This window comes from Drosophila suzukii, chromosome X, assembly GCF_043229965.1.
Source record: "Drosophila suzukii chromosome X, CBGP_Dsuzu_IsoJpt1.0, whole genome shotgun sequence".
Classification (NCBI taxonomy): Eukaryota; Metazoa; Arthropoda; class Insecta; order Diptera; family Drosophilidae; genus Drosophila; species Drosophila suzukii.
Window position 1 is genome coordinate 12,305,087 of NC_092084.1, and position 20,481 is coordinate 12,325,567.

Below are 20,481 nucleotides of genomic sequence, written 5' to 3' on the forward strand. Positions count from 1 at the left end.
GTTGAAATGGTTGAAGTTGAAATTTGTGTAGAAGAAAATACTAGCATATATAGAAAACAAGTTGAGTAGTTTTTTGTTTAATTTGATTGATCTTGTTCGACTTTAGATAACAAGTGCTAAGGATGTACCCATATCAATCCCATAACCAAGTCTGTCTCGTTCACGCATCTCCTGAAGTCTAGCGGGACTCGGCGATCGTGATCTTTGACATAGACTGGTTGTCCCATATGTGGGATAAGGCAGTTGAGTGCGTTTACTGCGAGACAAATGACCACCATATCGAGAAGGCGAAGGCGAACGGGCCGGACTTGTCGATGCTGACCATGAACCTATATTGTACATATAACAACAATAATAAAAAAAGTAATAATTAAGGATGTCGGGGCACAACATTTTACGTATTTGATTTTAGCAACATATTTAATTTTTTTATTTTTTGTTTGTCTTTGAAGAGATAATAAAAACAATGAATTACCGACGACTTAACCGAAATGAAAATATTATTATTGGAATATATTATATTGTATTAAAAGATTTCGTTAATAGCTATGGAATTGTAGACATATATTTATATATGTATATAACTACGATTCTACAAAATAGATCAAAAATCCTTGGAATTTCCAAGTCCCTGGTTATGTGTGCCTATTGCAAGCCCGTCCAATATAAAATATACATGAGTGATTAAGGGCAACATCGGATACAGACAAACCATTCCAAGGATCATTATGTTGAAGGTTCCCTAACCAGATCAATGGGGCTTACAACAAGCACACACACACACACAAAACTCAGTTAGTTAAGTTCGTTAAAATGCCGTGTGTCGGCCAATAAATACCTCTTGGATACCGCGGATGACTGTTGCCATGCCTAGGATGACGAGTCTCCTTGACCATCTCTACAACATTAGATACGGTATCGGAGAACCCGATATCATGATGTATGTATTGATGGCCACGCCGTCGAGGACTTGGAGATCTGGCCAGTGGAGAGCCGTTGTGCCTGTAGAAATATAAAGTTAAGTTATATCTTGAACTTTACTGCCCTAACCAATCTTACCTCAAGCTAGGCGATCGCCGATGGCCATTCATATACGAATGTCCAGGATGTAAATGGCCAGCATCGGCACCGGTAAGTGATTCTTGCGAGGGATGTCTCGATGCGTCCTGTAGCTCCAGCATCTAGTTTGGAAGATGATTACGGGACGAATAAGTAAACTTGATGAATCACCATGAATGCCACCACTCGAAATCAGTCCAAAAAGATTCTGAACTAAGGTTGGGTTCATTTTAAGGATCAGGTTAACGTTAAGGTTAGGGTTCAGGTTTTGGGTAAGCCGATGGATTGGGATTGGGGGAGCTTTTCCAATTGTCCGAATCGATTCTAATTGGATGAATTACTAGGTTTTGTCAGCATTTTCAAAATTTGGATCTGGGATTTTGGATTTCTCTAGACCGATTTCTTGTGGATTCATTCATTGCACTATTACATTTCTTTAAGTATGTCTGTGTATTTATAAATTAGGAACTATAGATGTCCATTGCCCCATAATGGAGCTTAGGTAATATATATGTATATATGTTTGTACTTGGTATAATGCTACAAAATAAATATACATAGAGACATGTATGCTTACTTTGCGGGATATAGTATTTAAGGGGTATACGTATACGGTATATAAAAGTAAACAAAAGCAATCATTACTCCACTGCAACAAAATACATATTCAAATGCGTTTAAATTGTACTAGATTGTATAGAAAGGTTCTTTAATGCGGGATTATATTGGATTGTAGTTTCGATTAACCTATTTGAGGGCATGTAACATTTAAGGAATTCCATACACTACTCAGGAGTATACATATACATATATACTTCGTCACTTTCTGTCAATAATTTGTTTCGAGTACTTTCATAATTAACTGGATGTCTTCTCATACTTGAGGTCTTTTTGGGAATGATATGATTGCCATATTGCGTTACTTATTACGCCAATTGTTTATTCGATTTTATCTACGTTATATTTTTGGTTTATTGTCCTATATTTATGGTAATATGATGTAGTACAAAAAAAGTTGAACGCAAAAGGAATAACAAGTAAGTACTAATCGATCTTTGCATCTGGAAAGTGAAGATTGAGCTAGAATTCTCTCTACAAGTTAATAAGGATTTCAACATGCGTGTGATTTAATAGCGTCTACTTATTTGGTAAAGCAGTGACAAAATTTAAAAAACAACAAGGCGGAACAATGAAAGCTAAGCTAATATATAGGCATGCACTACTTGAGCAATTTAATTGGATAAGTGTGTCGTGTAATGGTTGGTTGTAATGGGTTGTGGTCAGGTCCTGAGTCCTTTTCCAATTGCTCTTGCTTGGGCCGTCAAAAGAGCAGCTTCATCGAGCGTCGCGTCAATTAATTTATTATTGACAAGATCGACGAACTTACTTACCGTACACAAACCGTTTCGCATTCGTGGTTGGACTAACGAATAACATTCAAATACCAAAGCTTTATACTTATTACATTTAAATCGAAGTCGAAAACAATTACTACCTACACATAAAGCCGCCTTTATATGCGTAACTAGAGGGAAAACTCGCTAGAAATCAAGAATCAAATTGACTTGGGCAAAAGAAACCTCTTCGCCTAATTTTAACTCTAAACCATTATATTAAACAGTGGCGGGAGTACATTAAGTGTTCAAATTACAGATCGTGTGTTAAGTGGGTAGATTTAACTCTAAGAGAAAAACAGTTTTCTAGCGATGTTACGAGTCATTGAAATATTTTCCCTAAGAGAAACAAATAAAAAAACTGCAGGTAAGTATTACATAGAGGAAGTTACAAAAGTGACCTACGTCTTCGAAATATATCATTTTACAATATTCGGGGCGAAAAGGCCGAATAATAAGAAAAAATTGCATTATATTATAAAATACGTAATAAGGACATACCCCGCATTTTCCTACTACCGACGTATTTCTTTTCCTAATGGCTTTATGTGTACGTATAAAAGTATATCAAGTCTTTTCCGGGTTTCACTTTCAAAATGTTTACTCAGATTTGATAGCATGGGCAGATGTAAAAATAAGTGAAAACCAGAACAGGCATGATTTTCTGTCTGATTGAACCCGGGGTTAACGGACTTTGCCCAAGAGGCTGTGAGTGGGAACAGAGTTAGAACCGCCAACTTGTTTCACATAGCTGGCATGTCTGATGCGAATAAACGATTAATGTGACAGAGGCATCGACGACTTGATCTGTGAGTAAGAAATCCTCATTTTCTTGTGTAACATGAAGGTGTTTCGAAATGTCTAGGTCGCAATTGTACTGGGAATGGTGAGTTAATCTTACATTGCTGGTATATTGTACGTGAAAACATATCATGTTATTGCATTTGCCTATATTTACGCTATTTTTAAAGGGCCTGGCAAACTATTTGGTGAAAGGGGCGCACACTTATTGAGGAAAAAACGATTGCAAGTCCGCTTTTTGGAAGCTACAAGTCAACTAAGCCTGCTTTAATCAAAGAGGCCTGCATTGTCCACTAAACGAATTTAAAGAAATTCATTGCACAGAGGACCAGTGTATTCTTTGTGTAAATTAATGTTTAATAAACTTAGTCTATCGAAAAGCTTAAAAACTATAGTTTGAAATCTTCATTTCCCATATCTTAAAAGTTGAAATTTAATAAAAAATTGAAAAGAATGGAATGAAGTTATCTTACATTGGTTAAGTCCACACAGGTGTATTTTTTCAAAAGGGTAATCTGCATATCCCTTTTCGTAAAAAGAAAGGAATTGCCAGATTTCTGGCCAAAATTTAACGTTCTGGTCCTCCGTGCACTGGCAGGATTGAAAAATGGGATCGGATGGGAGGATCGGATCGGATCGGACTGAGTTTGGTTCGGGTTGAATGGCGCTTTGCCAGAGCCTTTCCGTCCACTGTTCGTTGCCACTTTAAACTTGTCCAAGGAACGAACGCCTACGTACATAGGAGTACATTTAGTGGTTATAGAAACGATCAAATTACAACATTGAGTACGAGTACGAGTACTAAGCCAAGTTTTGCGTTTCTAATGTTTTTAAAAATTGCTATGCAACATTTAGGTACGAGTATGTATTGCACTATTGAGTAAACGCAAATTAAAGATTTATAGTAGGTTGAATACGCAGTACACACATGTGCGCATGTATATATGATGTATGTATTGATATATTTATGCTTGGAGCTCAGCACCCGGTAATCTGGCATATTATATATTATATTCATACTTTACATAGTCATAGATACGTCGTACATTGGCGCGTACAGCTATACATATACTTATGAGTGAGTATGTATTTAAAGGTACTAGTAGATTACTTGACTTAATCGGTTTGTGAACAACATTTATATCGGAAACGGAGTATGGACACAAAGAGTATTCACATATATTTATATAATACACAATTAATTATTATTTTTGATAAGTAAAATTTGTTGATAATTTCATTTTGGTTTACCGCTTGGAGTTTATCAAACTTATTCACCTTTTTGTTTCTGAAATATTTAAAAATTAGAAGAAAAACAATTTACTTATGTCAATGTTGAGAATGCACAAAGGCACAAAAGATCTTGTAGTTAGTTGCTAATTGTGTTTTGTAAGTGTTGTTAGTAGTAATTGTATTTTGATAGTGTTGTGAAACGAAAGTTTTCTTATGCATGTATGTAAATGTATGCTGTGGTTCTTTACGATCATAGAAAATAATCATTAGATTAGATCTAAACTTTAAGAAGTTTGCTTGGAAATCCTTAAGAAAGGTTTCAGAAATTCTAATAATAAATTAAAATTTCAGACTTATTAGTTTAGATCTATAAACAGCTTTAAGAATTTTGAGAACTTTAGTCTTTTTCTGTACTTTACTTGATCTTGAGACGCAATGGAATATATAAAGCTTAAAACATTATATAGAATCAAAGCCTTGCTCGTTGACTTGTTCATTAAAACTTTGGGAATAGGTATATACAGCTGAAGATATTATAGCATACTGTTTTGTGCAAAGCGGAATAGATATTCCTGGAACGAGTCATAAGGTTTGAGCTTGATACCATATTGAGTACAATCGAAAAAAGAAGACCACTCTTTGATGTGTATCTCCTCGTCTTGTTTTTTTAGGATGAACGAATTGAAATGGCAATGGATTGATGACTTTGGTGTGCTTTTGATGGTGATGATATGGCAATGGCAATGGCAATGGAGATGATACTTTGCACTTTACGGACTATAGTTAAGATTGAAGCTGTTTTAAATTACCTAACTGATCGCTTTCTGATCGTACTCCGCCGTGCTAGTGTTGCCAAACTGTTGTGTTCGGCATCACCGTTTGCGTGGTGGTGGTGCGTGCTGGCTAACAAATGTGTTTGTGAGTTGGCGGCTCCTTCCCCATTCGGCTCGAAACTTATGGAGCCCTGTCGCGATCCTCCTTTGTCAAGGGCGGCCATATCGAGTAGGCAGTTAAAGAATGATTGTTTCTACGGTTTTTTGTTTGTAATTGGTAGTTGATAGTAGACAGTAGACAGGAAAGTGCAGTGGTTTTGATTTTATATTGATTTTTTCAATTGCCATTCCGTTCCGGTTCGTTTTAGTTTTAGTTTTAGTTTCGTTTTCGTTTTTTGTCGTTGTTGTTCGTTTGCATGAATATTTTTCGTGTGTTTGGTTTTTTTTTTTTTTAAATTAAGTTGTAGTTTTTTTTTAGTTGTAGAAATACAGATTTCAGATAGTGTTGCAATTCAATTAGATTGTTGTTTATTGTAGACACAGTTGTGGTTAAAGTTGGGTGAGTGGTGAATATATTGATGTAGTAACATTGCAACGCATTTGGGATTGGTTTTTGTTTTGATATTTTTTTGTTTTTTGTTTTTTTGTATAAGCATTGAAAATGGAATGTAAGAATTATTATAGAATAATTAAAAAGTATGAGTAGATTACAGAACACAAATAATAATCAAAAGTATTGTTATTATCGCATATATGTACATATGCATAGTATATATTGGTTTATACATATGTACGATTATTAATAATGGGGCGATAGCCCCTGCTTAATATCTTTACATTTAGGTATGGTAGTAGTATATAGCATTTCGAGATGTGTCAAGCTCTATTCGGATTGTGTCGGTATTATGTGGGTTTAGAGGAGGCAATGTATAAGAGATGCTTTCGCTTAAGATTTCATAAGTAGCTTAAAAGAGAGGCTTGCTTAATACGGTAAAAGCATGCGCAAACATTTTTACAACTCACTATGATTTAAAGAAAATCTAAGAGGTACCGCTATAAGACAAAATTGTTACAATTGTTTTTAATATTGTTATTATTATTATGTGCCAATTTAGAGAAATGGTCAACCAAACAAGTGAGTACGAAATTTAATTAAGTTTTTCTATTCATAACAAAAGGAATTTTAATGGTGTCGAAAAGAAAAAGTAAACTTATATTTGTATGGCATTTAAATGTAAGTACTAAATTAATTATAATCTTAAATACCCATATGACATTCGACCTGAAAGAGAATTCTTATGACGGTTTAAGAACCCTTAATTTGAAATATAAAATATATGGTTTAATATTTCATTCTTTTATTTTAACGTTAAGTCAAAGTTATTTATTCAAAAACCATTCCATTCCACTTTTATAATCTCTGCTAACAAATTATCATACTTGTAATATGGTTCAGCTTTTAGGAAACTTCATCCTTATCTGCGGTTTACCTTTTAGTCTAATGTCATATGGGCATATAAGCATAATAAATTTGACCGATTTCTTTATTATCTTCCATGCTTTCATTTTGAATTGTTTAATTAATGTTTTCAGATTGATGCGATCGCTTGATTACCTTAAGCATGCCTATTCAGCAATAATGATTATAGGAAATTCACTAGCAATTCGACTTGGAAACGAAAATGTTAAATATAGGACATTTGCCTGATATATAATCAAAGTTTTCCTGATTTTTCATATAGATTATGGATTTATTGAATCCATTTATGGTTTGTTGAATCTATTCAAATTTAAATATTTACATTTTTATATCAGTCTATAGTTGTTTCACTAAAGGTTAGGTGGTATATGTATATTTAACTCGAGACTATGGCTTTGTCGGTATATCAAAATGCTGTCTTGCGGTTGAGTGCAACATACCGATCCATACTTAAAAATAGTGCGCTATTTAAAAAGGAGCCACTAAGTGTGTAATAAACTAAATGACAATCACTTTAAATGCATCAACACACAAGGACTTAGACGTTTCACAATGTAAAAATAATTATTCATATCGTCGAACCCTTAAGAATTATATTTCCTTAAGATTTTAAATTGTTTGACTTATTATCTTTATCGCAGGAAACCTTTTTTATGTGATGGTATAATTATAAATTGGTTCCAAACTAAAATTCACCGTTCAAATAAATGTTTAATAATTTATACGAAGTACATTTTCAAGTCAAAAAAACCCCTTAACTGATCTTTCAAAAAATAATTGTCTGAATTACTTCCGGTGTATCATCGATCTTTCGATTTCACACATATAGTATCTTTTTGGTATATATTTTCTTATTTCAGTTGTGAAGGGTGTATTAACCTATAGTCTCTGTCTCTAAAAGAAGACAGAGTAGATCCAAATATATTATTTTAAGCTTCGAATCAGACTTCTTAAACAATTAGTATTCGACGATCGTGCACGTAGAATACATTTGACATATACTAAATACGTATGTAGAAAGCATGTCTACACCTATAAGTACATTTGATGATAGGATCTCTGAAAACGTAGACATCTTAATTTGCAGTTCAAAACTAAATGGGTGAACCAAGCACTTTACTACGGAATTTCATTTTAATTTGGTTGTATATTAAAATAATATATTTTGTAAACCCCTGGTACATTTATATTCACACATTTGAAAAGAAAGATTTCTCAAGGAGATCGCAGGGGTCCTAAGAGGATCCTGTAGAGCAGGAAAGCAGGCAACCTATACCAGAATTACACTCTTCTATGAAAACAAAAGTTCGGTTGGCTAGTGGGTGTATTAAGCGAAACATGACCATGGCATTGCAGTTGGGTGTTCATCTACAGCTGGTTAATAATAGGTTTTTGGGTGTACTGGATTTTTTTTTTGGTTGCACTCTTTTGTTTAGATTTATTTTGATTTTTATATGGGTGGACAGGCTTTTATGCTGGTTTCCTAGATATTTGAATACTCTTAGGCGAGTACGTATGTAAACATGCCTCTAGCCGAGAATGGTGAAAAGTTGTACAAAAGTAGTAGACGCAAAACATGTGGTAGAGGAGGAGCTTTATTCAAAAAGGCGAAAGAAAAACCAAGCGAAATATAGATAGGTATATATATGGAAATATATTATATACCGGCTCCTCGACTGCCGTTGGGCTATATTTATGGCCATCATCGTCTTCCGGCTTCTTCCGCTATCATTGATCATTGATGTAATTTTTATTACATCGTCCAATTATCATTATTGCCATGTTTATCGAACATGGATCATGTTTTTAATTATAGATTTTTAATATTCAATTTTGAGTTGTCAATGGATCGTTTGTGTGTTGTGCACAAAAACAGGATAACAGATAAAACATTTTAATTAATTACTTCAATACGTGTGTGTATTTAAACCACAAAGGCCCGTTTTTTCAATGTCCAGCTAAAAATTGCATGAATTTTAACTTGACATCAAGAAAAAGGACCTAAAAGTGGATATATTTAAGGAATGTGTGGATGTGTGAGGATGTTCCTTGATTATTTTTTGTAAATCCCCTGAATCTGACTCTTAAGTTCGAATGATTCCACATTTTGATTTTGGTGTTGACGTTGTGTAGTAACAAATGGCAAACCTCTAGAATTATCTAAGAATCAATACAGACAGATTTGTATAAAGTGTGTCAAATCTGATCTGGTCGTATCTACTTATAGAACGAACATACAATCGCAAACTGGAGAATCAAAATACGAACTGGTCAACTCTACCGATATATAGGTATATATTTGTGTATATAGTAAGTAATTACTTAAGGATACTCGACTTCTACAGAACGGTATTTCCAATGCTCATTACACGAGTCGATTTAGATACATTTCATTCGACTTTGATCGAGAAAATAATGCATCCCACACAGTGGAAGATCCAAGGATTTTCTTGATAGTAATCGTAATATAAACAAATAAATTTTGGTTTAATTTGTTTTCACCTGGATCTACCCCTGATTTTTCAAATGACTGCCCATAAAGAATTCAAAATTTTGAGTGTAACTCGTTTGCGCTAGTTTTTCGATAGGATCTGATAAGGGCCCTCTTTTTTGGGCCAATTATGGGCAGCTGGTTGTACACACACATCTTACGTATACGTAATATATGTGGTTATATAAATTCGAGTGTGTAATACTAAGGTTTGGGTATTTTTCTCACATACAAACGGGCATGTATGTGCGCAAATATATAAGGTATTGTATGTACAAATGTGATAAACATGAGGTTGCATATAAAATTAATTATATACCTCCTTCCAGTTCTGCATATTTTTCATTATCTCGTTTAATTTGATTACAGTATTTGTTATTTTATTGGTTGTTATTCAATGAGAGAGTTCATATTCAATCGTATGAGAAGAGAAATCATAATATCACATATTTATTCCATGTTATATAGATTTAATAGAATAGTTTGTAGTTGGTGTTGCTTAGTTATAAGTAAATTGTTTGTGGTAGAGAAGAAAAGGTATTTAAACTGCGTATTTTCTTGTTCTTACGCCGAAAAATCAATTCAAAATCGCCCTAAATATGTGAAATATTCAAGAAACTAAGGTGGGAAGCATTCCCTTGATTTAACGTTGTTTACTGTCATTAAAGAAGATTTAGATTCTACAAAAAATTCTTAATTAAATAGTGTTGTATTCATTATAAAAATCTAAATCCATACATTGTCTTTCGAAATCGATTTAAGCTTTCCCAAATGTTTCAATAATTTTATAAAATTAAGATTGCAAAGTTTAATTTGTGAGGTATCATAAAACATCTTTTCAAATCGAATTTGAATAATTTCTTTAAAGAAAACAGCCTTATACATGTTAAAAATTTTAACACAGCTTAGGCTTTCAAATAGGCAAGTTAATATAAAGCTTTTCTGAAATTTAGGGCGATTTTTTCAAGTGCAGCATGAGCTTGAAGTGCTTGGAAAGACTGATAGAGAATAGATGAAGAGTGACTTGTATACATCTGTTACTCTGACAATACATTGTCTAAATGTAGACCTAGACTTATTATAACATTACAGAAGGCGACTCGACGTAATCCTAGAATATAACTGCCTATGTCTGACAATTAGTAATGCCTAAAGATTCCTGAGGTCTTGAACCTTGGATGGGTACCATAGAAACATAGAGACTATCTGGCTTGACTGAAAGAGTCGGTCCAAGTGGACCGTGCTCATATTCATGGGTATCTTCGATTCTACGCAACTGGAGTAGTGCGGTAGTTTGTGTTAGGGGCTGGGCGGTGTTATTGAGTGGCTTACCGGCATTCCCGAATCGAGCTGGCCGAACCGCGTGCTGCGCCAGGACTCCAGGATGAGGAAACCTGCATAGATTTTACCCACTGAGAGCTTGCCCTTGTTGAGCTGATCGCTCGGCGGCACCAGCAGGTTCAGCATCTTCTTCGCCTGCAAAGGCCAGATGTTCGTGATCGTCTCCCGGAGCTCCATGTCCGCCTGGTCCATCTCCTCAGCTGATGGGTAGATCAAAATATGTATATATTATTAGACCTGTTAACATTCTAATGAATCCATCTCCTTCCTCATTTGACATTAGAATATTTAAGTAAGTAAAATAAACCCCAACGTTCCAGAAATATATCTCTACAAGATTATTATTGTTTTATTGAAGATGGTACAAACAAAAAATACCTCAAAAAATAAATATTTGGTTTTAACCAAGCTTACTTCTAGTCCAAACTTTAAGTACATCAATATCCTAAAGAACTACAGAACTACATAGCATATGTATATATCAACTTTAAACACAAATACGTACGCGCTCGCATTTTGATGCTAAGATTCTCCCGAATCAAAGCAAATAACGTTGTGGTGAACTGAACTCTCAGCTCGTCGTCCAGGGGCATATTCATTCGTATTAGTTTCTTGTAGGCCAGTCGATTGGGACACTTGTTTCCAAATCCCAACGGTGGATCCATATTCTTCAGCATGTCGTACATTTCCGTGTAGTGTATTTTACCACTATGTATCCGGGAACATAATAAAAGTTAGTGGGGTTCTTCGAGGCACTTGTGTACTTGGTCCGAAACAAGGATCAAATCAATATATTCATGTTACCCAGCACTCACATCGATCGTCAGAGAATGTGAGTGCCAGATGTAAACAGTGTAGTTCCTCGGCAAAGCCGAGAACATGCATGAGTCAAATATGCCTGGCTGGATAATACAGATCGGAAAATTCTCAGGTGGTTGAATCACTGGCCAGGCGTCTCATGCATGGGAAAACTAAAGAAAAATGAAGTACTCGGCATTGCAGTTCCCCCAATCCTTTTTCTTTAGTGAAAGGACTTAAGCTCAACTTGTGCACAAAGCCAACCACGAGTATGAATCAAATACGACCAAATAATAATCGTTTAATATAAAGGTAGCCCTTTGGCACTTTCCTTTTTTTACCTCGCATATCGAATGACAGAAAATGAAACAGAAATTATAAGATATAAGATATAACTAAAAATATTTTAGGTGGGGAAAATGTGGTGTGTCATGTGGTGTACAATGTACATATATATTAAACAGATAATTACGTCGCATTTGGATCATATTCCGCCCATATGCGCACAAATTCGTCTAAGTGATGAGCACCCAAGATGCTGGAGTCCCGCGTGAGATAATCAAAATTATCCATGATGACGGCGACGAACAGATTCAGCATGAGGAAGGAGCAGAAGAATATAAACGATACGAAGTAGGCGTAGGCCAGTGTGGATCCGCAGTACTCTCCAGGTGCCTTCTCGGCGTCCTCGTCGCAGGCCTTGCCCTTCAGACAGGCCAGCATTATGTTTGGCCAGGCCTCGCCCGTTGCACACCTACAGTTCCACAGTTGTATGGTATGTAGAACAGATCATTAATACGTAAATCGAGCCTACTTCTATGCGTACACATATATATATGGTTCGTAAGTGGTATATATAGGGGTTACTAACTCTATATGGAGGTTATTTGGTACGAAAATGCACTTTATGAGTATGTCGGCTCGCAACTACTGACCAAGTTCTATGTATTTACAGATAGTGTATATACATAAAAGGGACTGGATGATGTTATAGGTATGTTGTAAGGCTTACTCTATTAATGACTATATGTAAGAATAAGCTCTTTGGTCGTCAGTATTCTTCAGTTACTAAAATATAAGGCTTGCGTCTATCACATCTACTTTATACTTCCACATTATAATCCACAGTATCTAAACGGTTTATAGACTCTATATTTGGACATATCAAAATAAATCGGGGATCTTATGTTATTTCATCAGAATAAAACCATAAGCCATGTTTTAATATCAACAGCTTATAATATATTCATTACTTTAAGTCCCGGAAATATATTGATTTCACATTGCTATCGTATATGATTACCATTAAGTTATTATTAAACTATATATTATTAATAATACATTTATTATAAGCTATGTATTCCAGCCATTTAATAATGTTTAAGCTTTAAAAACAAAAAAAAATTTGGAATGAAATGATTTCGACAATTCTGACTCTGGTTATGGATTTTTTTTCTATATACTATATATATAGATTTACGTACAGACTAAGCTACGATTTAAAAATACTTAGGGTTGCCAGGTGGCGGATGTTCCGGACAAACGGATATTTATACCAATTGAAAGTACGATCTCTTTTACAGACTTTTCATACCTAGATTTAAAGCGTACATGAGTTCTATATATTCAAGTTAGGTGTGTGGCTAGAAAATGATAAGTAATGATATGATTTTCATACAGACATACGTCAATCGAGAGTTCTATTAACTTTACTATCAGTATATAGATGTAGATATAGAGAAATATAAGTAGGGAAGGGCAAATCGTTTTGCGACGTACAAGTATATAACAACTATATATGTATGTAAGTATATATAGCTATAACGTAAATTACCAGCAATACTGTAAAACTATGAAACTTTCATTTAAATCTCAACTGATTAACTGCAACAACGAAAAGTGCAAACTTTGAAAAATCAAGCTGCGCTCAAATTTAGTAATTTTAATAATATAGCTCTACAGGTTTGTAAATACATAGATTTTACATATATGTATACGTATATTCCAGCTTTTTTGAATCAGTGTCGCAATTCTAGAACTCAATCTACTTACACAGGTATCAAAAAACTGTAATTATTGTTACGCAAAACGAATGTATGTAATGAAATTGGTTTGAGATCTGAGTTGTTTTATATTGATTGTTTTAAGTTGTTGTTATGGATTTACCACCGTTTATATGGTTGTCACAAATCCGATTGATCCGTGATCAGCTGGGAGAACCTCGAAATAAGTTCTGTTTCATCTAGAAACCAATATATAGATTATATAAAAATATGCTAAGAGAGTCGATCTAAGATCTAGATTTTTCTATGTGGCTTCGATATTAATGGGTTGTTAATTTAAAATAAACCAAGAATGAGCTAGAATTTTAAAATCTTTATAAAAAGAATACCCCATTAAGACTACTATGGTCTAAATCTCTAACTGACATATATTTTTGTGGCTAGGGTTTTTCATTTTTAAGGTGCTAGACACCTTTTAGAAGACCCTATCGCTAGGCTATTGACGTACTATTTATTTATAGATTATAAGATCGCGACTGGAACGAACATCTATCATTGCGAACATATGGATTGTGGTAGAGTTAAATTATGCTAACTTGTATTTTATGTATAACTATTAACTTAATTACTGAGAGTCGAAACTTTGTATTGGATAATAACAGTACATGGTACATATTGCAAATGACTGGAGAGATCTAGGAGTTACGTACCTGAATAGCAACATGACGCCTTGAATAAATGATTGGAAGTTGTTGTGTCTAGTAATGGAATTTTCCACCGTACCTAGTTTGATATTCCCGAACACCTATTCACGATTCAAATATCGGTAAAGAATGCATTGATTATTTGTTCATTTTTTTTTGTTTAGATACTGAAATGGTTAAGTTATATTCGTTATTTCACATTACACAGATTCGCCTCCACCTCAATATTATTCAATTATTCTCCACAATGCTGTCTCTACTAATTATCAACGAAAAACCCGCGATTCCTGACGATTAAACGGCAAATCCATGTGTGAGTGGGTCAGGAGGATCAGGAATATATATATATAGTATATGTGCCGACTTCCCCCGATTCGCAAAGTCCATGTAGATGTGTAGGTGTATGAACTGATAGTCGGGGAATTGCACAGCTAAAACTCTATGACAGTCAACATTGGAACAAAATACACTTATATCATTTTCTCAATAGCTCACGAATCAAATAATTATAGTCTTGGGTAATTAGCAAGCTAACTAAACAAAGTTACGGGATGCACAAATTATATTGAAATTTGTGCTATATACTCTTCCCATAATATGTTAAAAAATAATAATAACTATCAAAAAAGCAAACTGCAAATAGCGAAACCTAAAAATGTTATAGTTTAAATTTGACTTGCCTATGTTTACCTTGTTTTTATTCTGAATTTTTATACAATAAACATTTTTTTAACAACATAAAATACTGATACAGCCAAATCATTTTGCAAATGTACGAATCGTACCTACTAAATCATTGTATTATTTTTTGACGTTATATTTTTTTAGATTCGAGAAGCAAACAACCTGAAGTCTGGTACCTTCTTAAAACACAAACATTAAAGGGAAAATAACTTTATAACTTAGCGCATCTATGTACAACATTAAAAAACAAAATGTGCAATGATATAGATAGGCTACATTCACATTCGATTGGTGATAGAAACGAGTCCAGGATAATGATTGATAACGATTGAAAACGATCAAAGCTACCATAAGCATACGAATATGTAGCTCGATTTAAAACCACAATTCACAATCTTAACTGCAAACAATACGGATCAAACAACTTTAAACGGCATACACGGTTTCCTTGATTGATTGATTGCGAATATGCACAAGCTTTAAAGTTCGATTTAAACACAGACATGGGAGTTAATGATTACAATTGATGCGATTTTATAGAATTAGGGGAGTTTGACCACAGCGGATACCCTCCGGTATATAATTACACCGACCGAATAATTTCGAATAATATGACTCGACAAATGACTACGTTTAATGTTGAGTATACATAGGTGACTGTAGTGCCATCTTTTTGGGTAATCGCTATTGAATAACTATAAGGCTAACTAGGTTACTTTTCTCGTTTACCGAAAGAGCAGCATGATTCCACCGGAGAACGACTGGAAGTTATTGTGCCGGTTGAGTTGCGTGTCCGGATCATACTTTATGTTGCCGAAAACCTTTTGGTTTGATGTAAACATTATAATTGAATTGGATAGGCATTAAATTGGTCCAGCAAATTATGATTTTTTAATCAAAACCAACATCCTTTCCTCGACTAAGCTAAGCTATTACCAAAGTTACTATATGCAAAAGCAAATAAGACAGCTACTTAATCTATAATTGTATTTTTTTAAGAGACCACCAGAATATTCAAGCATTTAACGGATCCCTTTGCAGCATAAAGTCGGTGGAGAATGGACAACCCACTAACCCAATATCTTTTACAAACTGTTTACCCTAGCATATTTTTAACCACTCTTGATACTAAGGTTTTTTGTTCGGGATCCAGTATTTGACTTACCTGCATGCCGATAATGGCGTATATAAAAAATAGCATGGCTATAAGCAAACAGACATAGGGAAGAGCTTTAAATGATTGTACAAATGTCCAGAGAAGAATTCGTATTGTGTATCCTTGACGAAGTAACTTGATAAGGCGCGCCGCACGAAATAAACGCAGGAAGCCGACGTTGATTGAGTTCGACTGTAAAATATTATTGGCCAAAACACCAAAGGAAGAGAGAGTCGAAGAAACAAAAAAGAGGAGAGAGAGAAAACAGAACGGATAAGGAAATTGGCATTAGACTGGTTAACGTTCCCGTCTTATAGTACGGATTCGATGGAACCCGGGAACTCGGGGAGCTCTGTGGGGAACTAGAAGGCGTCGCCATCGATCTACGTGATTCGATGCATTTCAATCTAAACTATCGATTAGTAGTAGCTCGTTCCGTTAGTAGTAGTAGTAGTAGTAGTAGTAGTAGTAGTAGGTAGTAAGTAGTTAGTTAGAGTAGGTAGTATTGGGTGAAGTAGTAGTTGTGCAGTAGTATGTGGCTAGGCGCAGTTGTAGTAAGTAGTAGGTAAGTAGGTAGGTAATAGGTAGAGAGTTACATACATACAAGTGGCGGTAGTTTCATTGGTTAGTTGTGAAATAACGATCGATATAAATCTTTTAAGCTATGTTAGTCGATTCGCTCTATCACAAATAAATAACAAATAAAATCATAAGTAAGATCCAATTTGAATTTACTCATAGTATGGTTTTTAGTATACACAAAAAAGCCAAGTGCTAAACAAAATCGTATCGTTTTAACCATTTTTACAGTAATCGTAATGTACATAATTTTTCGGACCATTTTTTGGTAATCAATAAAAACGTAAAAAACTATTTAAGTGGTTTTCTGTGCGTATCAGTGTGTTTGTGTATCTGTTTTTTAGTGTTTTGTGTTGAGATTATCACCCAAAAACATAGTGATTTGTGCGTGGGCATCTGCCAAATACTAATTAACAAACTGTACGGATTAGAAAAATACACATATTTGTTTGTTCGTCTAAGGAAGAAATTTTGAAAAGCGATGTTTGTGCGTGGGTTTTTTTAATTTAATTTTTTTTTTTTCGTCTAAACTAATCGTCCCAAGTAAAAGTGGAACATGCGAGGCGTGTTCTACATACGTATGTATATTTAATTTGAAATGGGCCTAGGTTGGCGCAAAACCAATTGGACAGTACAACAGTTAAGTAGGTATGTACAATGGAATTCTCCATTTTGGAGAAAGTAAGCGTTGCAGTACTTGTTGCTTGAAAACGTTGGGGTTTTTTTTTTGTAAATAACTATACAGTCGAATTCGACGGGGGCTTTGGCCAAAATATTTTACGCATCAGCTGTTGAAATTCGCGCATGGGCGGATGCATTCCAGGTTTCCAGGGGGATCCCCGTTTGCATCCGATCATGCGTGATATAGAAAATAGAGTGCCGGTTAACTAGGTGTTAACCGAACACAACAACCGCTGACTTAAGGACGCATACCGCCTCACCGTGGGATCTGCATTGATATATCACGATTCGACACTGTAGAACATGGAATTATTTATACTATATATATATAAATTGATGGTTATTAATATTGCATATGTACACTGAAACAAACAAGAATTAATTCAACAGCGAATGGTATTCATAAGGGGGTAGTCCTGAAATCGCGCTTAAATGTATTCAAAGATTAGAGTTGTCAAAAAATCATTTATTTATATAATCTATACTGGATATATTCAAGCCAATTTCGGGATTACCCCTTTGTTAATCCCGTTCAAATGTGAATTTGGTGTAAGTACTTAATTAATGAGTTTGCATATACTTAAAGTTAGAGAGTGTTTATATAGAGACAAAACAGTATTTGACTACGGAGTCTAGAGCGGATGAGGGATTAGATGTTTGAGTAGTCGTTGCCTTGGAGTAAGTGAACAAAAAAATAACAGAATCTGGCGTACACAGACGTCACCAGTTCGTTGATCGAGATATATTATATCTATGTACACGGGATATATGGCATGAGCTAAGCAGAAAGTCTATATCTACCTGGGATTCTGCACTTAGCTATATGGTACTTATAATGGCTCTGCGGGTTATGCGGGGAGAATAGAGAGAGAGGAGAGTACTATGAAGAATAATTCCACGCTGTTGTTCCTTGCGAAAATAGTAATTGTGAATCTTGGGAAACTTGGGACGACGCACTTAAAAGTAACTTAATTCGACTATTCTAACCCAAAAATATCGAAAATTAGGGATGCGGGAAAGTACACACAAGTATATATATTTCATGATCATAATAACCCTGTCTATATTCGCTGATATAGTTATATGGTTAAACTAGCTATGAGTATTTACGTAGAGAGTGGGCGAATAAATAAAAGAAATTCGAACTTGAAACTACAGATGATGGTTCATCGATGTGATCTACTCGTATATAAGGATTTTTAAAATGGAAAAAACATTCTGGTTGTAGTTAAGGTTTAGCTAAACTGGCTAATTATTCAAAAGAATTTTGTTGAATGTTGTGTTGTTGTATTGTATCATATTGTTTTTGTTGTTGTTGTTGTCGTTATCGTTGATGTTTGAGTTTTGTTCGATTTGAAAATAGAAAGCTTGTTAGGATAGATTTGTTTACTTACATCCTGTTAGTCAGAAACCATTTTCAATTGAAATTTTTGGATTTGTTTTGAGACAAATCAATGTGCACACAATTCATAAACCGCATTAGAAACGATTAATTCGTATATATATACATATAAATATATATATATTTTTTGTGACGACTCAGGCAATCATTGTTGTAGTTGTTGTTGTTAGTTGTTGTAGTAGTGGTTGGTGTTGTTGAATTTATCATTCAGCAGTTTGTATTCGATTGCAATCAGATATTCAGATATATAGTTCAGATCGTTGCAATTTACAAGACGAATAACACAACAAGGACATGTTTATGATTGGTTTTGGTATTCAATTGGTTTAGTTTTTTTGTTTTTTTCAGTGCAGTTTCAATAGATACTCGGACGTTTGACGATCGATCACAGGTCAAACGAAATTCGTTGGGCGGCGTTCGAGCGATTATTGTTGATTTTCGTAATGGTTTTTACACAGTTATTGTGTTTTTTTTTTTTTTTTTTTTTTTGAAAAATATAGAAACAAATAAAGTAGAGTTGAAAATTAGTAGGACAAGTTTTCTGCAGTTTCAAGCAGGTATACAAAGATAGATCAAGATCAATATCAGTAAGCAGAGTTTGTGTGTATATATGTCATTGTTCTAGTGTCGGTATTGTTTTCTAATTGAATTGGTTAGGAAAAGTACAGCTCAGCAAGGATCTAATTCGATAATTCTATTCACGCAGATCGGTTCGGCTATGCTATGACTTTTTGTTTTATATTGACTTCTACGAGGGCTGTTATATTCGAGCACACACATTTCATAAAAAAATGTATTTGAAACATAAAAGAGAAAACAGGGTGGTTGATAGACGAAATGAAATACGAAAAACCGAAAGTTACCTTGCAAATGGATTTAATTGTTTTACCTCTCTTACCCAGGATTAATACCATGGACTCTCGGGATCTGCAGCGGTGGAACAACCAAGGCAAGCAACTATAGAACCACACTTCAGCATTTAAAACTTCTTTAGCATTTAACAGAATCGGGGGTTGCGTGTTCAATAAGCGGAAGCCAAACTTCTTGATAAAGAACTCCGAGTGAATTTAACGATCAAAATCGCAAGTGTGATTTGTGATTGAGTGTATGGATATCGGAATGTATTTGAAAGTGCGAGTGAAACATGCAGGAGATGTAACGAAAGCTAATCCAAGCCCCTACTAAAAGTTGCAGTCATGGGATTGAAAGATGTGAGCATAGCAAAACTGAAGGTGGCGATGTTAAACGGGGTTGTATTTTTTTTTTTTTTTTTTTTTTTTTTTTTGGCGGAAAGAAGCAAATCTTGAAAGCCATCCTGTGACTCATGATATAGAGAAACTACTGCGCTGAACCTGCGAAAACATTACCCAGAGAGAAAACTAGCAGGAGCAGGCGGAAAATTGGGCAGGGGTACTCAGTCACCAATAAAAAAAAAATATTTTAAAAAATACCAGACAGTATTGAAATCATGCTTTTGAAGAGTCAAGTTTAAGATATTTAGAGATTATCCAGTCTGAGCCTTTTTTAAGTACCTCTTTAGTTGGCCTCAATTTCATTTTGCTCGCAGACTTCGAACACGACTACTTACAGTTACTGATCGACTGTTGGGCAGCTCATAAAATACCTCATCCGATGCACAAGTTCGATGTGATAATGATGACAATGATGCTGATTTTGATCTTGCTTTGGTTATATCGGTTTATATATCGAATAGTTTTTACGAAGTATTATTCAATAACGGATATTCTCAAGTGGGGTTTTGGGGTTTTGCGTTTATGTGTGTGCATGACAGTATGAGTGGGCAGAATAATAGGTGTATCGCAACGAGTTTCCATGTGTTTTTGTGACATATGTCGTGAAATTGCAATATCGATTAAACCAAAGGAGTCCACATGTGCAGTG

At 34.7% G+C, this 20,481-nt stretch overlaps 1 protein-coding gene across 9 annotated transcripts in view; it reads right to left on the reverse strand.

The window, feature by feature from the left end:
* Positions 1–20,481, reverse strand: part of cac (calcium voltage-gated channel subunit cacophony) — a 53,577-nt gene that overhangs the window by 5,962 nt on the left and 27,134 nt on the right. For 3 of the 9 annotated variants that reach the window (XM_017069770.4, XM_065867956.2, XM_017069771.4), the window contains exons 20-27: positions 15,927–16,109; positions 14,084–14,178; positions 11,843–12,124; positions 11,078–11,280; positions 10,564–10,772; positions 1,060–1,181; positions 839–1,002; positions 129–329 (exon numbers count right to left, since the gene is read on the reverse strand). In XM_017069770.4, coding sequence (XP_016925259.2) covers positions 129–329; positions 839–1,002; positions 1,060–1,181; positions 10,564–10,772; positions 11,078–11,280; positions 11,843–12,124; positions 14,084–14,178; positions 15,927–16,109 — 1,459 coding nt within the window. Of the gene's footprint in view, positions 1–128; positions 330–838; positions 1,003–1,059; positions 1,182–4,505; positions 4,543–5,296; positions 5,515–8,405; positions 8,466–10,563; positions 10,773–11,077; positions 11,281–11,842; positions 12,125–14,083; positions 14,179–15,926; positions 16,110–20,481 lie in introns of those variants that run through there. The other 6 variants (XM_065867951.2, XM_065867960.2, XM_070997623.1 and 3 more) reach the window with 5 other exon arrangements.